General features: G+C 46.8%; 1 protein-coding gene across 4 annotated transcripts in view; it reads right to left on the bottom strand.

The window, feature by feature from the left end:
* trappc9 (trafficking protein particle complex subunit 9) overlaps positions 1 to 20,000 on the bottom strand; it is a 209,435-nt gene that overhangs the window by 76,698 nt on the left and 112,737 nt on the right. For all 4 annotated transcript variants that reach the window (XM_031585933.2, XM_031585935.2, XM_031585936.2 and 1 more), the window contains 2 exons: positions 15,497 to 15,639; positions 7,210 to 7,320 (listed from right to left, as the gene is read on the bottom strand). In XM_031585933.2, the coding sequence (XP_031441793.1) occupies positions 7,210 to 7,320; positions 15,497 to 15,639 (254 nt within the window). The remainder of the gene's footprint in view (positions 1 to 7,209; positions 7,321 to 15,496; positions 15,640 to 20,000) is intronic.

Here is a 20,000-nt window from a genome sequence, read left to right as displayed (position 1 = left end):
CAATTTCTGCTTCCATGTTCTATGTTCCAATACATTCCACATGTACTTGGAATGCTGATCCCACTGCTGCTGAAGGTCTAGATTTGAAGTGACAGACTGTCAGGTTATTATCAGTGACACCCAGGGCAGTGGCTACGCCTTTAAATGTCTGACTCGACTAAGCGCATATCTTCAGTGCGGTGAAGTTACACTCAGGCAAATGTGGCCTTGATTTGAGTGTCTCTTCCACACACGTTAACATAGACAGACACAAAGACAGAAATAAACAGACATGAACACATACGCACGCACGTACGCACACACACGCGCACACACACCTGAAAACGCAGGCAGACAGACAGACAGACACACACACACACAGACACAGAGGTCTGAGAGCGAGACAGTCTTTCTGGCATGAGAGGATTCCATTGTCATTCAACTCTGTCAGTGTCTGCTCCAGCTCATTAGTACTAGAAGGAGGAGCGGTCGGAACACAGAGATGGACAGAATCAAATAATGAAAGAGCCAATGAAAAGTAAGTGATGTCCGACAAGTTCCTTTACAGAGAGCGACAGAGAGAGAGAGAGAGAGTGATGAAAGAAACCCCAGCGATCACATGGGTCAGCCAAAACCACAGCAGAGGCGCAGCATTAGAAAACCTCTCTATTCTCCCTATTCCTCTGTTTCTCTCTTTCACAAACACACACAGATCAGAACAACACTCCATGCTCCATTCACAGTGGATACAGAAAACCCTATCCTCATGATGGCATACACAAGGATGTCACACACACACACACACACACACACACACACACACACACACACACCACACACACACACACGTCACAGTGAACCTCATTAGGGCCGAGCTCTCCTGTTCATCGCCGTTGAGACTGTTGAAGAGCTCTGACATTTCCTGCACCATTCCTGTCTCCGTCACAATATGCCAGATAATAAATAATAAACCGAGACAGTCACTCCTTCTCCTGTCGTCTCCACACTAGTGCGTCAGAGGTGACTAAATGGACCCCATGGGGGGGACGCCGTCCAAGCGGATTCCTTCCAGATGCTACCGTTCACAGCGTTGGTTAAGAGAGACCCTTGAAGCTATGCAAAGCAACATGAACACATCCTGTTTTAAATGCATACTTCGTATAGGAGCGTTCAGTGACATTATTGTTCAGACCAAACTGCGTGTTGGTGGCAGGTGGGTCACAGCAGATCAAATGGACTTCATCTGTAAAGTGCTTTTCTAGTCCTCCGAGGGCTCACAGCACTTGACGGTGCATGACGTACATTGAGCTGTACATACACGCACTCGCACACGGACATGGGGAAACAGCCACGCAAGGTGCCAAACCACTTGATGGGAGCACTTGGGGGCGAAACATGGACTTGATCAAGGACCCTTACTTATGAAACGTAGAGGAATGACACACTTGTGTATGAGTTACAACATGTTGGATATCCAGATAAAAAGGCATTTGGCGAGGAACGAATTCTGTTGTTTGAAGCACAACTGCGCCCAAATGGGTTTGTCGCAAAGGATTATGCATAGGATTGCTCAGTCCTCTCTACACGTGCATCTTATTATGACATGTGGACATCTCCAAACATTTTCCCCCCTGGGAGACAGGAAAAATCGATGGGTCAATCTTGGCCCATCAAGCGGTTGACCTGTTGGTCTATTTATCTTGCGTTATAAACTAGAAGAGATTAAAAGCAAGTGGGATGACACTGACTGGTAGCCCTGGTTTTACTGCAACTCTGCACTACTAACGCAACATTTCAGACATTCAGTGGACACAAACATAAGGCAGAAATAGGGTTAGATATGTTCCTCAACATATCGGTTGGAAGGCGTTCTGCGAGGTGATAAATGACAGTGGCCCGCTGCCGAGCGCTCGACTAACTGCCGTGTCAATTTTAAGGTGCGGTCCCACATGAGCATTCACCTAATAATCAGCTTATTGATCGCCGGCCGTTTGTCAAAGGTCAGCCAAGCCGCCCCGTAATGTCAACAAGAGGCTGAACAATTGCCTATCGACAGTGAGAACAGCCCCGGAGGCCCTCAGCTACGGGTCCGACCACACGTCAATCAATATCGAAAACAGCCAATAAGGAAAATGCTGGACTGGGAGGGGAGGAGATTTGTAGTGTGGGTTGATTCCCAGTAGGTGGTTAGGCCTGAAAAACAGTGGTTACTACTGTCAGTAGTCACACCCTCTGGAGCATGATCAACCCTGTCAGTGGATGTCAATGACTGGTATCAATTTAAAATGCTATATCTATCGCTTTTCTGACAAACAATGTTGGTGGGTGACGATGCGACAGCTCGCCAAAAAATGAAATGATTTTGAATGCATTTAATCGGAGGCTGTGTTCCAAACAGACGCAGAGCTTGGTCATCAAGGGGACGAGATCTTATTTCCATTTATATTAAACATTTCCGTGAAACATTTGGAGGGAATAAATGACCTCCCGACAGCAATCACTGTTTTGCAACGCAAGTTCTTGTGAGCCCTCTTCACACCCCAGCGTTGCTTCCACCCTCCGTGGTGTCGGCGCTGGCCGTCAACTGACGTTCCTTGGTCCCCCACCCACCAACCAACCAATCCACTGTCATGTGAAAAGTGTTTCATAAAGCGGTCTGATTCTCTAGCAATGCAAGACACGCACAGCGCTAACGTAAATTTAAATTGGCAAAGCCGCACCTGGTCTAAGCAAACGGCACCCTTGCAAAACAATGCTCATTCCAGTCCTCGTCTCCACACAGACACAGACACAGACACAGACACAGAAACAGACAGACACAGACACAGACACAGACACAGACACAGACACAGACACACTAACTCCAAATTCCATGCTTTAATATTCAACAAGGAGCTCGAAAAAGGGAGCACATAATGGCTGGCCAGTGACCAGTGTTCCATGGAATGCAGCGTGTGTTAGCGTGTCTATATGGAAGGTGGGTGCATGGAACTGACAGACGATCGGCTGTTGAGGCGAGACAGAGGCGCGTATAGACCTGCAGAATGCCGAGGGCTTTGCTTTCTGCTGCCTATCTGCATTGGCAGAGATTAGGAGTCAAGCGCTGACCCTCCTGCATGCATGCGTCTTTTCTTTTTCTCTCTCTCTTTCTTGCCTCTCTCTGTCCCTCATTATTTCCTTCTCTCTCTCTCTCTCACTTCCTTTGTTTCCCTGTCTCCCTGTTTTGTTTAACTGAAAACTCCTGCAATGACTTTTGAAAACTTCTGTGCCAGAACTTTCCAAAGACCTCGAGCAGAGTAAAGAAAAAAGTACAAAAAGGCAGACAAGTTTAAACGCCTGATTCGATGAGACCTCAAAAACTGGTGTCAGACTCTCATGCGTGTCTCTCTCTCTCTCTCTCTCTCTCTCTCTCCTCTCTCGCTCTCTCTCGCTCTCTCTCGCTCTCTCTCGCTCTCTCTCTCTCTCTCTCTCTCTCTCTGGCGCGAGGTGACAGCACCTTCCCACAGATGGATGTGGAAGTCACTACGAGTCCCAAGCACACAGCCTACAGGGACAATTCTCTAGTCAGGCTGACAAAAAAAATAGCCTGGAGTTAGAAGCAAGCGCTACATTCGTTTAAGTGCTCATGCTATCAGCGAAGGATGGATATTGCAATAAAATTCTTGCGCAGGCATTTTTGCTTTATTGGCTATTTCTCAGCTTTCTCTCCCTCAACTAAAAGGTAAGGCCAATAAAGGCAATAAAGGTAAGGCCACTGTCTGAATGTGAAGTGTTACCATTGCAGCTGTAAGTTATGTTTTAAACACAATACACATATACAAGAACATATACTCATATTTATTCTACCAAACCTAGGTATGTGAACACAAGTCCCGCTGTATATGTTGGTTTGCAAATGCTTGGAGTTCGGGCTCCAATTCCGATTTAGACCTGTTCACAGTTTGGTCATTCCGGTTCTCCTTCGTATGACAATCAGCCCTTCCTGGGCAACTGCTGAATCTGTATAGCACCAAGGGCCAATGAACTGGCCCATGACACGTACGCCATCATCCCACACCGTGGCTATAAGTCCCTCTGTCATGTCTGCATGCATCCTCTTTATTCCTTCAGGGCGACTGAACGCCTGTCTGCGTGTATTCTGCAAGGTGCTTAATATTCTCGTGGCTCGCTACCTAAACAAGCCGAGGGCTTAGGGATGGCTCATGCCCTCTCATCAGAGGCTGAGCCTGCACCCCCACTGCGATACCTTTTTGGGTAAAAAATGCTAAAAGACCGGAGAGCCACTTTTCACACAGTGATCTCCCGAAGGGACGAATCAGAAGATGACGCAGCCTCTGACGGAGACAGGCTACTGGCGCGTGTTCTCACCAGAGCCGACAGACACCCATTTGCTTTCTAGACAGCGGAACGCCGCTTTGATGACGACATGAGCAGGGTTTTTGTGTTCTCATGATGACGTCTCTCCCCCTCCACTCCGAGCCGGAGATGCAGAGTGAGGTAGACAAGCTACTGTTTTACTGTCGTGAAAGTGAATTCTAAAGGGGAGCTTAATGAGGTGCTTAAGCATGCGGCTATGCTTCTGCAGCTACAAACCAGAGAGCTGGTAAGGTCCTTCATTCTATAGGGGGTCATTCGACTCGAGGCTCCTGGGCTTTCATTGGAACAAGTTTGTACATGAGCTAGCTGGGGTTCCCCAAATACATTTGTGCGTTTCTATGACCTGGATGTTTCTAAAGCGCCACTCGCCCATAATGTGCCATTGTCAAGTGTCACTATTTATTCAGACTTGTCCTAGAACTATTTTTAGCTGGTTGTACTATTATGTTATATGTTGTTGTTGTGTCACATGTTGCACATGTTGTCCCTCATTGCACCAACAGAAACAGCGCTCCAAATTTTGTTGTATGCAAATACAATGACAATAAAGGCTTTTCTATTCTAATTCTATTCTATTCTAGAAGACAGGCTTCCCATGTTGGGATGGCGTAGGGCCATTGTGCTCCCATAGTGTCTCCCACGCCGTGCCTCATGACCGACACGGAGGGAAACGTCTAGGTTACGTTGTAACCCCAGTCCCCCTGGTTCTGAGAGTCGAGCGCGAGCAGTCGTGCCTATATCTCCGCAGCAGGAGCATGAGAGCATGGCACTGCACAGCAGTCCACCACAACAACCACAGAATACATAATGCACAGCAAGACAGACGGAGAGAGAAACAGAGGGGTAGACAGAGAAAGAGTCAATGAGTCAAAGAAACTGAGAGAGAGAGAGAGAGAGAGAGAGAGAGAGACCGAGAGAGGGAGTATGATAGAAAATATGTATAAATATGAATGGATAACAGGGAATAAGAGGAGTTCTTGAATACCACTGGGCACAACACATACAGACACAGAGATGCAGGAACTGAATTAAGTCATTTTAAGGTATTCATGTCACGTTCACTTTTGCTAGCACAGCCTAATTACATTCAGTCTTGAAAAAAGAGTGAAGGTAACTACAGCAGTACAGGCGATACGGAATCAGAAAGTGCATGCATTTAAGATTGAAACATATCCAGACGTTCAGTGATCACGTTTTCTACACGACATTGCGAAAAAGGTCGGAGTCAGACAAAACAAGTAATCTTGAGCGAGTTGAAAGTAGTGAAGCGTGTGTTTAAAAGCGGACATGCGATCAACAAAAAGACATATGGAGTGCCTCACGGTAACCTGCCGTCGTGCCACACGACGCTCTCGCAGCCAGGGCTGGGGTTATATTAAAACAGTACATCAAAGAACATTCACCTCGCTTCACCTGAACTCAGCCTGCTCTCGCAGCAGAGGAAATCTGATTGGGAGCACCACAACACCAATGTGCCTCACAGCAGAGAGTCAAGATGGTTTCACCCGGTTCCTTTCAAATGGAGGGAAGGATGGAGGGATGGAAGGAGGGAGGGAGGGAGGGTTGAAAGAGTGGGGGAATTTGTATTCAGGTGGAGGGTTTTTACCACCACAATTAATGAGAGGTGGAGGCCTGGCTGATGGAGTTGGGACAGAACAGGCCTGAAGGAGGAAAAGAGATGGGGGGAGAGGAGAGAGGGAGAGAGAGAGAAAAAAGAGAGAGATGGAGAAATGAGGGGGAGGAGAGAGACAGACAGAGAGCCTGAAAGAGAGAGACACAGAGAAAGTGGGAGAGAGAGAGAGAGAGAGACAGAAGACCAGATAGAGAGGGAGAGACAATGAGTGATAGAAAGCATTAAATAAAGAGGGGGAAGCTCAAAGAAAGACGTGGGGCAGAGGGCGACTGACAGAGGGACACGGATCCAGGAGTGCCGAGGGGCCTCCCAGTTCTTTTGGTTGAGCTAAACAGATGAGCAATGGTAGAGAATTGACAAACAATAATACATGGTTAAGGAGACGGGGGTCAGCCTGTCACCTCCAGACAAATCCATACCGGCAATTACACTACTGTTATTAGCAAAGCGATACGGCAAAGCAAAAGCCAATTGCAGCCTTTGGGGATAATTGGGTACAGAGTTCTAAACTTGGGTGTGTGTGTGTGTGTGTGTGTGTGTGTGTGTGTGTGTGAGAGTATACCATTATTAGCATATTACCTCTGGCTAAAATGTGTTTCCATCAATACATTAAAGTATTACAACTTCATGGGTTGTAATGTGTGCATCCATGTGTGTATGTTCGTATGTGTATGTGTGTGTGTGTGTGTGTGTGTGTGTGTGAGTGTGAGTGTGAGTGTGTGTGTGTGTGTGTGTGTGTGTGTGTGTGTAAACACAGGACACATGGGGTCATGTTCATCTCTGCCACATGCTATTCAGCAGCAGCAGCAGCAGCAGCAGCTTCTGGTTGTGTTTATATTAGTGGAGTGCAGTACTTATAGAGTTATGGAGTGCATTGTTATGTGTGTGTGTGTGTGTGTGTGTGTGTGTGTGTGTGTGTGTGTGTGTGTGTGTGTGTGTGTGTGTGTGTTTGTATCTGTGTGTGTGTGTTTGGCTGAGAGACAGACAGAGACAGAGACAGAGGCGGATCTGCATGTTCTTCTTGAGTACTTCTCACGTACACGTGTACCTCTTGAGCACACAGCTCTGGGCCTAGTGTATGTATGTTTCATGCTGTGTGAGGGTGTGTGTGTATGTATGTTTCATGCTGTGTGAGGGTGTGTGTGTGTGTGTGTGTGTGTGTATGTATGTATGTTTCATGCTGTGCGAGGGTGTGTGAGGGTGTGCACACGTTCACTCACCTCTGGCACTCGCTGGCGTGCAGCAGCAGGTCCTGGTTGTTCTTGGAGCTGACTGTGAGCTCGTGCTCCGTGGAGTTGAACACATCCAAGAGCAGGTGGCACTGACGTGTACTGCAGAAACACACAAACACACACAGAGAGTTAGAACACACCCACTCACATATCCTATACCTACTACAAGCACACATGAATGTTTAGGATATACACATGATGTGGAGGATTCCCCCACCCCCAGGCATGCTCTGACTTGTTCACACACAGAGAGAGAGAGAGAGAGAACACTGTTGACAATGCTATATCTTTCCCATTGTTCCTACAACAGAAGAGAATAAAGGAAGGAAGCTCTGTTCTCAAAAGGGTGTCTGTGTCTGTGTCTGTGTCTGTGTCTGTGTCTGTGTCTGTGTCTGTGTCTGTGTCTGTGTCTGTGTCTGTGTCTGTGTCTGTGTCTGTGTCTGTGTCTGTGTCTGTGTCTGTGTCTGTGTCTGTGTCTGTGTCTGTGTCTGTGTCTGTGTCTGTGTCTGTGTCTGTGTCTGTGTCTGTGTCTGTGTCTGTGCATCAGCCGAGGCGTGGATTTTTGATGTAGACGTGGCAACATATTCTTCAATATATTTCAATGTGCCAATCACAAAAAAACACGTTCCCTTATTGCAAGAGTGGCATATTTTGCCTACATATTTCTGTTTTAGCAAGGAGGCAGTAGTTACCTGTGTTCAGTGTTGTGCACGTTCACACCTTTCATGAACTAGTTCAAAGTTCAGTTCATACAAGTAAACATGAATCGTTCACGTTCATAGTTCACCATTTAAATTCTGAACTAGTTCATAGTTCAGTTTCATTTTTTTTTTTTATTAGTATGTAGCACCATTTAAATAATGAATTATACAGGGAACTAATAATAATAACTTGCTCTTCAGCAATGATATGCTACTGGCTTAATCTCAGATCAACAAGGGCATGTACACTAAATGAAAGACCGCTCAAAAGTTAGCACAGGTAAACCCTGTACCACTCGTATTTGTACATTAGCAGCTTATGCTAAGCGAGTTCACGAACAGTGCATCATGCTGGATCAATTAAGTGACAGTGCTCGTAACAATGATGAGAAAGCTAAACTATAACAAACACATACTGACAAGGTAGGCTACAAAGTCAAACTCACGTATACATGGACGCACACAACTTCAACAAAGTGCAACGTTCAATTATGTGAAAATATGCCTGAAGTTAACTGCTACTCCATCTAAATATGCCATGAAGCGATATCAAAACATTGCAGAACATTGAGAAGTGGAGTCACATGACCAACGCAATTACCAAATATGGTCATTTACCGAAACATGGTCTGTTTGGGCAATTTAACAAATAATTACTATGGCCTTTTTAACAGGTACTGAGCAACGACATGGTACAAGGATTCGATTTAGACAGCGTCTTTCCTCAGCAGAAGGAAAACATTCCGTAATGTTTTAGCTAGACCTCAGTGGCACTGGACCTCAGATAATATGAACGTGTTCACCGTTCAAATTCCATATTTGTCATGAAGTTGCGTTCAGTTCATCGTTCTCATAAAAATGAACGTGTTCAATGAACGCGTTCATGCACAACACTGCCTGTGTTATGGGTTAATGCAATTGTTGTAATTTTACTTGTTTTTAAAAGGTTAAACCCTTTGAAAGACTCAAGCATCTGGGAAAATGTAGTCAAATTTGTGACTTGAATTAAATGCTCAGTCAGTAGTAAACAAAAGTCATCCATGATATAAATACACAATAATGAAATTTCATTTCACACATTCCTATTCACATATTGTAGTCTAATTAGACTAAGGCAGAAGAAGAAGAAATGCCACGACACAACACAAATCATCTCTTTTTTTGGCCGCAACGCAATGCAGACTGAGATTGCTTTCAGGTTGGTCCAGGTGTTCAAATTCATCAACATAAACAAAGCTCTGATGTTATTTATTCCTTATTCCTTCAACATTATTTATGTTTTAGTATAAGCTGACCTCTCCTGCTCCCACAAGTCGCACCGCAGCGAGTGCCAGAATGTCTGCCAAAACATTTGCCATTTCAGCAAACATTTTCGTTCAGTACCTAGAGCTGAAGTTGCGAATGTGTAGGCCTTAATAAATTCTCCAGAATGGGTGCGTTCATGGGATAGGCTATATTGATCTCGACAAGAATAGCTTGTCATGGAATTTAAGAATAGCTTGTCATGGAATATTTTACAGGCTCCAAATCACACACCCTGACTAACAATGTAGCAGTCAGTTTGAAGGGATGTGGATTGGGTATTTTAAAACTTGTCTGACAAGCTACGATTATGTGTCAACGAAATGTGTTAAAAACTCAGAAGGATTACTGTGTTTTATTCCCTGTAAAGGCGCTCCTGGCGAGCACTGTGCAGAACCCACTGCCATATTGCCATATTCCTACACAGTAATCTGGTCTGACGCATTCAGTTTGACTTTCGCTGACTTCGGCCTGGCTCTGCCCACTTAAGAGTATTCAACCACACCTTTACCCCCCTCTGAAGCATCTATTTGTTGTGCAACAGTGTATATGCGCAGTCATTTTTTGCCAGCCTTCTTTGCTTTTGACTTTGTCAGAGTGGATTAGACAGTAAAGATCAGGGACACGGAATGGCAGGGAGACAAACAGAAAGACAGGCATTAGTCGCCCCTGCTCCTGGGCTCAAGTGGCGTCCATTTTGGCTCAGGCCTTAGTAGTCAACAGTGCACCTATCCTGGAGCTCAACAAATAGAGCAAGGCTTCAGTGGCACAAATGTCACAGACTAAACTACAAGATCTAAATCTGCAGATTAGTGTCAGTGTCTACTGCATGCGAGGAGAGGACAAATAAAGATGGATCAGAAACAAGCCTCAAGTGGCGTCCATTTTGGCTCAGGCCTTAGCGGTCAACAGCACAGAAGGGAATCCCAGTCCAAACACAAAACAATTAGAATGAATCGTGCATGCTTCACGTAGTTGAGTTATTTGCCGCCCTGTCCATTAATTTCATATAACGGGACACCTCGGCAGCCGTTATCCCTTACTTATGTGACATAAAAGAATTTAAAGTAATGAGAGACAAGAAATCCAATCAGGCCGCTTTTACAATGTGGCAGGGATCTTCTGGCAGACCAGAGCTTGGGTCTCGGTGAAGGCGCACTGTGGCCTACTTCCACGCAGGGGCTGGACAGGGCCGGCCTGGGCATCTGAGGCGGCACTAAAGAAATAAATGTGCGCTGGAATGGCTTGGTTGGGCACCGGCTGCTGGCACTGCCCAGGTTCGGCACTGAATCACTCCATGGGGCCCAAGTCCAATTTTCAAATGGCAAATCAAAATGGAGGCCAAGGGCTGCCAAGAATAATCTCCCCCCAACCCCAAACTCTCTCACCCAGTTCATCACTCCACTCTATCACTCTATCACTCTGTCTCTCACAGTCTCTCTCCCTGTCTCTCTCCCTGTCTCTCTCCCTGTCTCTCTCACTGTCTCTCTCACTGCCTCTCTCACTGTCTCTCTCACTGTCTCTCTCACTGTCTCTCTAAATCTAATTCTTGACTAAATATTTGGAATGTCAAATCTCTTTAAAGTCATACCTCAAAAAGCCATTTTGGGGGAAGCTGTGGCGCATTCTGACCATGTATGAGTGTGCACAGGGACTTGAATTTCCTGATCCCACTCACCATCTCCCCACCCATTCCCTGTCTCTCTTTACTGTCCTGTCTGATTAAAGGCAAAAGGCCCCAAAATAAAACTTAAAAAGCCATTTCAGTCTTCAGAGTGGGCAACGTCAGGGGGTAAACAACAATCCCACCATTTTGGGAATATAAGTTCATTAAAGTGTTTCTGTGCCTAAACCCATCTTGACATAAGAGATTCCTTTTATTTAGATAGCACTGGTATGTGTTTGTGTGTGTCTGCAATTGTGCATGAACATTTGTGCATTTACGCGTGTGTGGATGTGTGTGTGTGTGTGTGTGTGTGTGTGTGTGTGTGTGTGTGTGTTTGTAAAGATGGTAGCGTGGTTTTAAATAAGTATTCAGCAGAGCATTTTTGTTTCAGCACAGCCATCTAGGCCATATCAATAATTCAGGGCCAGCCAATGAGTTTTAAAACCAGTTGTCACAATTTTCGATCAACAAACTTTTCTTTTTCTTCCTTCCCTCGATCCCCCTCCCCCTCCCCCTCCCCGCTCCCCTCGATCCCCCTCCCCCCTCCCCTCCCACAAACACAAAAAAATTACTCGTCTTAGGAAAGAGTGAGTCAGAGCTGGAAACTTGTGTCTGGGATGGCAAGGCTAAAACTGGCCTGGTGGATGTGTCAGCACAGATACTGGATGATAAGAGGCTGCCTCACCACCACGCTGGGATTTGCACGGCGGGAGCTTCAAGTCGGAGATAGAGCTGACCTTTCATAGAGGAAAAAGAGCCTCATCAAAGCCATGTGTGTAGAGCACGGCACAACTTTATCTGGACTAATCTGATGTGGAACTGTGTGAGTGAGAAAGAGCAAGTGTGCGTGTGTATTTGTGTGCATTTGAGTGAGTCTGTATAGCTTTTTGTGTGTGTGTGTGTGTGTGTGTGTGTGTGTGTGTGTGTGTGTGTGAGCGTGAGCGTGTGTGTGTGCCTTCACGTTTCATTCCTCACACTTTGCTAGCGTCCATGACAATATGCCACGACAAAAGCCAAGAAAGCACTTAAAGACTGCAAAGTAAACCTTTAACAGTTGAAATTAGGACAGGGTGGTCACAGAAGAAGTAGTGACAGATGGGTCAAAAACGTTTCTCTGTGAGAATGTGACATCGGTGATGCTTAATTGTGTTTGTATATGCGTATATGTGTTTTTCCGCGTGCGTGCGTGCGTGCGTGCGTGCGTGCGTGCGTGCGTGCGTGCGTGCGTGCGTGCGTGCGTGCGTGCGTGCCTGTGCATTCTGTGTTGTCTGTGGGGAGATAATGAAAACCTGGCCTTGCTTTCTCGCTGCTGTCACGCTGACGAACAAAGCATGAGATGGGGCTGCACGTGGCCACTCACTGATTGAAGGAGGAGGAGGAGGAGGAGGACCCCCCCCCCCCCCCCCCCCGGACCCCCCCATGGAAGAGGAACTTGCTCCCTGAAGTGGTGGGACCCCCCGCTCTCTAACGCTGCCTTAATTAGCGGCTAATGTGCCGAATCAAAGCCACCCACCAGCGGGGGCGGAGGTTTGGGCTCATCCACCAGAACCACACCCACAGTGAGGCTCCAGAAGGCCGAGTGGCTGCTACCCACCTGTATCTCCTGTGTGTTAATGGTACCTCACACACCAGTAAGTCACTGAGAATTGCAAACACTGACACTTACACCCACATATACATCCATACAAACATAAAGTGTCACATATAGAGGCATACACACTTGCAGAGGCTGTCGATAAGTGATGATTCTGCAGCTTATGCACTGGCGGGGGACAGAGCAGTCCACCCCCGTGAAATGGAATGAAATGAATTTAATTAGGCAAGTGTGGGCTAGACTGTGTGTGTGTGTGTGTGTGTGTGTGTGTGTGTGTCAACTGGGGGTTTAGGTGCTGCCACGGCAGCTATTTAAGGACGTGTCTGAGCCAAAAGAGCACTCTGCATCGGCAGGTAAATCACCCCACTCCCGAGGACAGATCATGGGCAATATTAGCCCGACCCCACCCCACCCCACCCCCGCTGTCACGGTCATCCAGGGATTATGTTTTGGTCCCTATTTTAAGCCTGACTGCTGATGAGTCTGCTGATGTTTGGTAAACAACAGCCGACCACCCGGCCGTAAATGAACTGATAAATAACAAAGAAACACTCAGGTCTGTGCTGATGCGGTGCCTTTCCAGGCCCTGCTCATCTATTCATTTGGATAATGCTTGCACAAATGTCAGAGGGGCGAATGGAGGATGAGCTGTTGTAACACCAAATCATAAAATAGAGTTGAAGAGAATGTATGTGTCTCTGGTGTGTGTGTGTGTGTGTGTGTGTGTGTGTGTGTGTGTGTGTGTGTGTGTGTGTGTGTGTGTGTGTGTGTGTGAGAGAGAGAGAGCATGAGTGTGTATCTCAGTGATTGGGGTGGCTGCACAAGGGGACCAAGACTGCAGTTGAGAGCTATCGCCGCAGGTCAAAAGTGACACTCACGCTTCATAGCACCACTGACAATATTACACACAACACTGACACACACACACACCATCCTTTTGTACCCATACCCTGACCTCAGCCAAACACACAATAAAAACAAGTCATCGCTCTTGTAAAAAAAATAAAAAAAATAAAGTATATGTAACACACGCACACAGAGACAGAAAAAAAGTGTGGACAATAAGCACACTGCTGGCCTACAGATCATGAGGGGGGCTCAGAATAATATTGTATGTGTTGCACAAAAACAAAAGTCTGAACACCGTCAGTACCATGCATCCAGTAGCATCCATTACATGAGCAGTGAGCGGAACAGGACTAGGGAGCATACAGTTAGTATCATACAGATACATACAGGTACTATCATACAAGACCTGGAGAGAGAGAAAAAAAATTAGAGGAGAAGAGGGAAGACAAGAGGAGTTGAGAGGAGAGGAGAGGATCATGGTGATGATGGGTGATGATGGAGGAGCAGAAGGTAGATCCATCAGAGTGAGAGGGGGAGGTGTATGTGAGGTGAGGGAGAGGAGAGGAGAATAATAGAGAGAATACAAGGCTGAAGAAAAGAGAGAGAGAGTGAGAAAGAGTAGAGATAGAGTGAATGTGAGGGCGAGTGGGAAGACAGTGAGAGATAGAGAGAGCGTGAGGAAGCGTGGAGAGAGGGAGATGAATGGATAAAATGGCTGATATTATTACAGCTAATGATTCACTTCAAGTGGCGATTACTGGGGCGCGATCAGTCTCCCTCGGCGTAGCCTTTTCAAACATGTCAGAGGGCTGACAGTGGGATGGAGAGGGACAGAGAGAGAGGGATGAGAGATAGAAGTAGAAAAGGGGGATTTTCACTGGCAATGGCTGAGTTCTCTGTTCTCTCCAGTTTAATAGCTCCTCTGCCAGGGCCAGTGTGGGAGAGAGGGGGACAGATTGAGGATTGAGAAGGAGAGAGGCATGCCTCCACCATTAAAACACAGAGAGAGAGAGAGAGAGAGAGAGAGAGAGAGAGAGAGAGAGAGAGAGAGAAATAGAAGAGTGAAGTTCTCTGTGGGGAAAAATGCAGTGGTAACTGAAAGTAAACCAAAACTATTTCATAGACATCTCCCACAGACATTCAGTGGTGAGAACTCCCAAGACAAAACCCGGTAACTGGAGAAGCTGTAAATGCCAGCTGTGGCTTTGGCGAGTTTCAGCACCACGGACAGCAGCAACAACTACAGGAGGCCACAATCCCTTCAGGACCACGGAGAGCAAACGGTGTTGTTGCAGTATTTTTCGGCACCGCGGACAGCAACCAACCACCTCCTCTATACTGAGCAGCAGCAGCACATGGATGGAAAGCACAACAGGTGTCATAACCCCTATGTGACTGTGGCTGACTGATGGGGAGCAGTTATAGCTGTTATAGCACCTTCCCAGCTAATTGTGGCTAATAGCACTACCGAGTTACTACACATTATGCTTCCTGTGGTTGTGCGTTAGCGGGCATCAGTAATAGGCCTACGGTAATTGATGGCTTGTGATTTGGCAAATGTATCTGTAATGATCCCAGAGTGGCTCTAATGATGGTTATAGAGCTGGGCTAATGGTCAGGGAGGGGGGTCTTGACTTGTGATTGCTGGAATGTGTTTGTGTGTGTGTGTGTGTGTGTGTGTGTGTGGGGGGGGGTGCAAAGTGGTGCAAAGTTCCTTTTATGTGGTGTTATAATAGCCCCTGTGCAATACTGTATTTGGTTCATGAAAAGGGGCCCATCCAAATCCTGAATCCTCAATCCATAGTCAAGATACAGAAGATAAAGTTCCATATCCCTGGTTGCGCTTGTAATACTCAAGTACTTTGTGTGGTTTAAGAAATGACAGCCCCAAGTTTGAACTTGATGAATGGTGTGTGCTGCAGTGGGGTCTCTAACAATGTTGTCACCTCACCTGAGTGTTTTAAAATGGGGGGGTAGGGTGGGTGCTGACCCTAATACTGATCCTTCCACTGCATGTTGCTTAGGAACTGACAGCTCCCCAAACTGTTTGCATGGAGAAGTTGATGAATGGTGTGTGTTGCAGTGGGACCTCTCAACGGTGAGGAGATAACAGTGTCAGTGTTCTAAAATGGTGACAGTGTGAGAGTTCGGGTTGGGTCTTACCTGGTGGCAGGGAGAGTGCTGACCCGTGTGAAGAAGACGGACGGCTCCACGTCCACGTGCACCCCCAGGCACAGCTCCCGGTAGTAGCCCTCCACGTGGCCCGCTCCACCAGAGTACTTAAAATTCAACACAGCGTCCAGAGACTGGAGAGAGAGGGAGGGACGGAGGGAGGGAACAAATAAGGCTAGTGAGCATTGAACAACTCCACAAAGGACAACAAAAGAGACAGAGACAGATAATAAAGAGGAAGGAATGGTAAGGAAGTTGCAAAAAAGATGTTTACTGTCTTACAGGGAGTGGAGCAGGTTGTCTGAGTTTTAAAGCACTGGAATGCTCTTCTGACCATTATATCATATCCACCACCACCACCTCATAACACCCCATACTCCCCAACCCCCACCCCCCAGTCCAATTCCTCCCACCATGCACAGCGTGAGCATCAGTAAGTAATTCCAAAGTCTAGCCGAGGGGTCCGCAATTCATTTTTTAAAAGCTGGGATTTAAGGAGCCCTCGACGCTTAAGAGGGCAAAATCGCACAGTGGCTCCTTGAGAACTGCTAGGAGGTGTTTTGTGTGTGTGTGTGTGTGTGTGTGTGTGTGTGTGTGTGTGTGTGTGTGTGGAGAATTGAAATAAAGGCACGGACTGTGACTACTGTAAACACTGCGGCATCCACAAAAGCCACAACACAAAAAAAAACAATCATGGCACTCCAAAGCTAGATGGCAAAAATGGCAGCAGACCTGTAGGGCAACTAGCCTGGTACGTTCTGAAAGAAAATGCCCTGATTCAGATCTGAAGAGAAGCTTTAGCAAGGTGACAGACACTAATCTGGCGGAAAGAGAGGGGGAGAAGTATTCGGCTAGGCCATCCCTGATTGGTTGGTGGTGGCGTCTGCGGCTTCTGCGTGCGCACTGATTGGCAGATGCCCCGAGCAGAAGAGCATGGTGTCGTTATGGTTTCTGCAAGAAGCTGTGTGCCCGAGCACACCATGCCGGTGAGGGGCAATGCACATGTCACACCAGGTGACGAAGCGGTCGCGGTGAGTGCATGCGGCAGAAAAAGCAGCCGTGGCTTCTGCTTGTGACCCCGTTGGTGGGATGATGTCAAGGCCTCTATGTGCAGAACCAACAGTCATTGGTCAAACGGGGAGCACGTGGCCTCCGTTGAGCACCGTGATTGGTTCGCTGATGACATCACGGCCTTGGGGGGGGACACAGGTTGCGGTGCGTGGGAGAGGCTGAATCTGCTGGCGCAGCTCTGCTGGTGATGGACAGAGTGAGTGACAGCGAGGAGGAAGGGAAAAGAGAGAGAGGGGAGAGGATTGAGAGGGGGGTCGCGGTTGGGTCACCGGTTAGATAGGATGCATGATGGATGCTGAGGATCAGGACAGGACAGAAAGAAGTGAAGTCTACGGTAGCCTGGAAGGACAAATGAGAGCGGGGGGTGAGGAAGAGACTCCTACTCAAGGAAATGAGAAGTGACAGATGAAAGACAGGATAGCAGGCAAGCAAAAAGAAGGAAGAGGAGGCTTAAAGAGAAGAGAGGAGTGTGCGTACGCTGAATCAGAGCTGAGGTTTGGCAGGAGCTCACCACATCACGATCACCACCACCAGCTCACACTGCAGATGGCATGGGCGCAGAGAGACACCTGCAGTCCCGTTCTCTGTTTCACTTGAACATTGTATGTGTGCTTCAAACATAAACACAGTACAGAGTCTTCATCAGAATCACTCTTCTCGACGCATGTGAAATAGGGGAAACTATTTGTGCTGTTTTTGTTTTTTCTTTTTTTTTCTCATTACTGTGATAAATATGAAGCACTCATTTTGTAAACAATGCCGTTATTTTTCATTAATACAGACAACTGACTCTTTTGCTACTCACTGGAACGTCATGCAAATCCTTCCTGAGGAAACTAACAGTGCATGAACTGACTACAACTTTAAACTACTCTATCATACACTCAAGCTGATACATCTATACCCATACAGACCTCCTCATCAGCTCTGCCAATCAAACCAAAAAAAACCTACAGTTCCCCAGGGAGGACAGTCCACAGATGGCTGCTCTCGGATGATCTTCCACAATAATGAGATCAATCTAGCGTTTAGACGCTGAGGTGTCATGGAACTTCCGCATTGGTATAGATGAAAGGCCAGAAGCGTGCTTCCATCCACTGCACTGCACCAGATGAAAGACTATTGATATGTAGGCAGGGGGGCTTGTTTGGGTCCTGGTGTGCACTCATGCATGTGAGTACACAAACATGCAAATATGGAGTTGAAGAGGATCTGATATGCGTGCGCGCGTACACACGCACACACACACGCACGCACGCACGCGCACACACACACACACACACACACACACACACACACACACACACACACACACACACACACACACACACACACACACACACACACACACACACACACACACAGTCTAACATGTGCACACAAAATTATCAGAGTTTGATATTGAGTCAGGAATGCGATGCATTGCAGAATGCACAAACACCCACGCTACAGACAGCTAACATGACTGGATTCTTTCCATATGTAGTGTACATATCTGAACTACTCCAACAAGTATTCCCTGCTTACATTTACTAGCACGTGTGTGTGCGTGTGTGTGTGTGCGTGTTCAGTGCTATTCTGCCTCATGCTGTTGGTGAGAAACAGGATATATAAATGGAAAGCTTCATAAAGGGGTCCGCAGCCCTCTCCTGCCCTCACAGTGCACTCTCTTCTCTGCAGTCCTATCCACTCCTCCTTTCTCTCCTTTCCTTCTTCCCTCTCTCTGTGCCACATCCACTTCATCGCTCTGTTGCTCTCTTTGTTCTCTCTGCCTTTTGTTCTCCCTTTCCCTACTTATTCTGTTTCACCCATTTTGTCTTTCTCTCACTGATTCTCTCCATCTAATTCTCATTCTCTCTACCTCTCCCTTTCTCTCTCACCCTCTCTCTCTGCCGCTTTTACTCTCCCTCACTCCCTCCATTTCCTTTCTTCCATCCTTTTCTCCTTCCTATTTCCCTCCCTTTATTTCTATTCCTCTCTCTTCTCTCTATCTTGTTCTCCTCTCTCTCCCTCCCTTTTTCTATCCTCTCTCTCTCTCTCTCTCTCTCGTCTCTCTCTCCCTCCCTTTTTCTACCCGCTCTCTCTCTCTCTCTCTCGCTCTCTCTCCCACGAGACTCTATTTCAATCACAGTGCTCTATAAATAGCTTGGTGCAGTAATGAGGCAAGCGTGAGTGGAATGGAGAGACAGGAACCTGCAGTCCAGAGCCAGAGACTGAGCCCAGCTGAGTTTGTCTCACACACACACACACACACACACACACACACACACACACACACACACACACACACACACACACACACACACACACACACACACACACACACAGAGAGAGAGAGAAATAAACAAGCGAGCACACAGTGTAAGGTGGCAGTGATGATGATGGTGGTGAATGGCAGTTCTACCTCAGGGTACAGATAGAGACACACATATGGACAAATACAAGTAAACACACACACACACACACACACACACGCTCACAACCATATATTCTTCGAATACAAACCAAATGCTGACCGGAACTAGATGCTCTGAAATGTGAAATGTATGCGTCAACACTACTGCTACATTTGCAATGCTAACCACTGCACACACAATCCCTGCCTTAAGCTTGTGTTCCATATCACACTACAGCCACTGGGGTATCCTGCAGTCAGAGTATGTCAGCATCATTGGACACGGGACAAGAAAAACTGTGGCTTTGTGCCTGGCATCCCCCATTAGCAGAGGTCACACCTCTCTCCATCCCTCCAGGTATCAATGCTTCTCTCTCTGTCTCGTGTATGTGTGTGTGTGTGTGCTAACTAATGAAAGAAGTGATTAAATATGAATTAAAAGCACACACACGCACACACACACACACACACACACACCTGGATGAGGTTTCCATATTCCTCCAAATGACTAAAGAGATCTGGCATGTCCCTATCGCCACCTACTTCTCCGCCCCCCTCTCTCTCTGCATTAACCCACAGCTCATTCATTAAGGCCCTCGAGGAAAGCACACCATTGTGATTTTACACACGTTACGTACAGTTTACACACACTTTTGTGGGACCAATAAGTTCTCCCACAGGATAAAAAAAAAACGGTTCTGGAGGAAAATGAACCCTGTTTATGTGTGTGTGTGTGTGTGTGTGTGTGTGTGTGTGTGTGTGTGTGTGTGTGTGTGAATGCAATGGAGTAACAACACAAATAAGAGCAACAACAATGGAATGATGATTACAAAGCAACAGCTGGAGGAGTAAAATAAGATGGTGAGCCTGTTGATCAGAGACCTGCATTTAGCAGTGAGGATGAAGCTGAGGAGAGAGAGAGAAAGAGAGAGGGAAGGGGCAGATAGAGAGAAAGAGGGGAGATGTTAGTGTTTATGAGCTCATATTCATGTATTCTCCCGTGTCACAGATATTGGAGGAAGCACCCAC

Source organism: Clupea harengus, chromosome 19, assembly GCF_900700415.2.
Source record: "Clupea harengus chromosome 19, Ch_v2.0.2, whole genome shotgun sequence".
NCBI classification, from domain to species: domain Eukaryota; kingdom Metazoa; phylum Chordata; class Actinopteri; order Clupeiformes; family Clupeidae; genus Clupea; species Clupea harengus.
The sequence above is the reverse complement of the archived record's forward strand: the minus strand, read 5'-3'. Positions and strand labels throughout refer to the sequence as shown.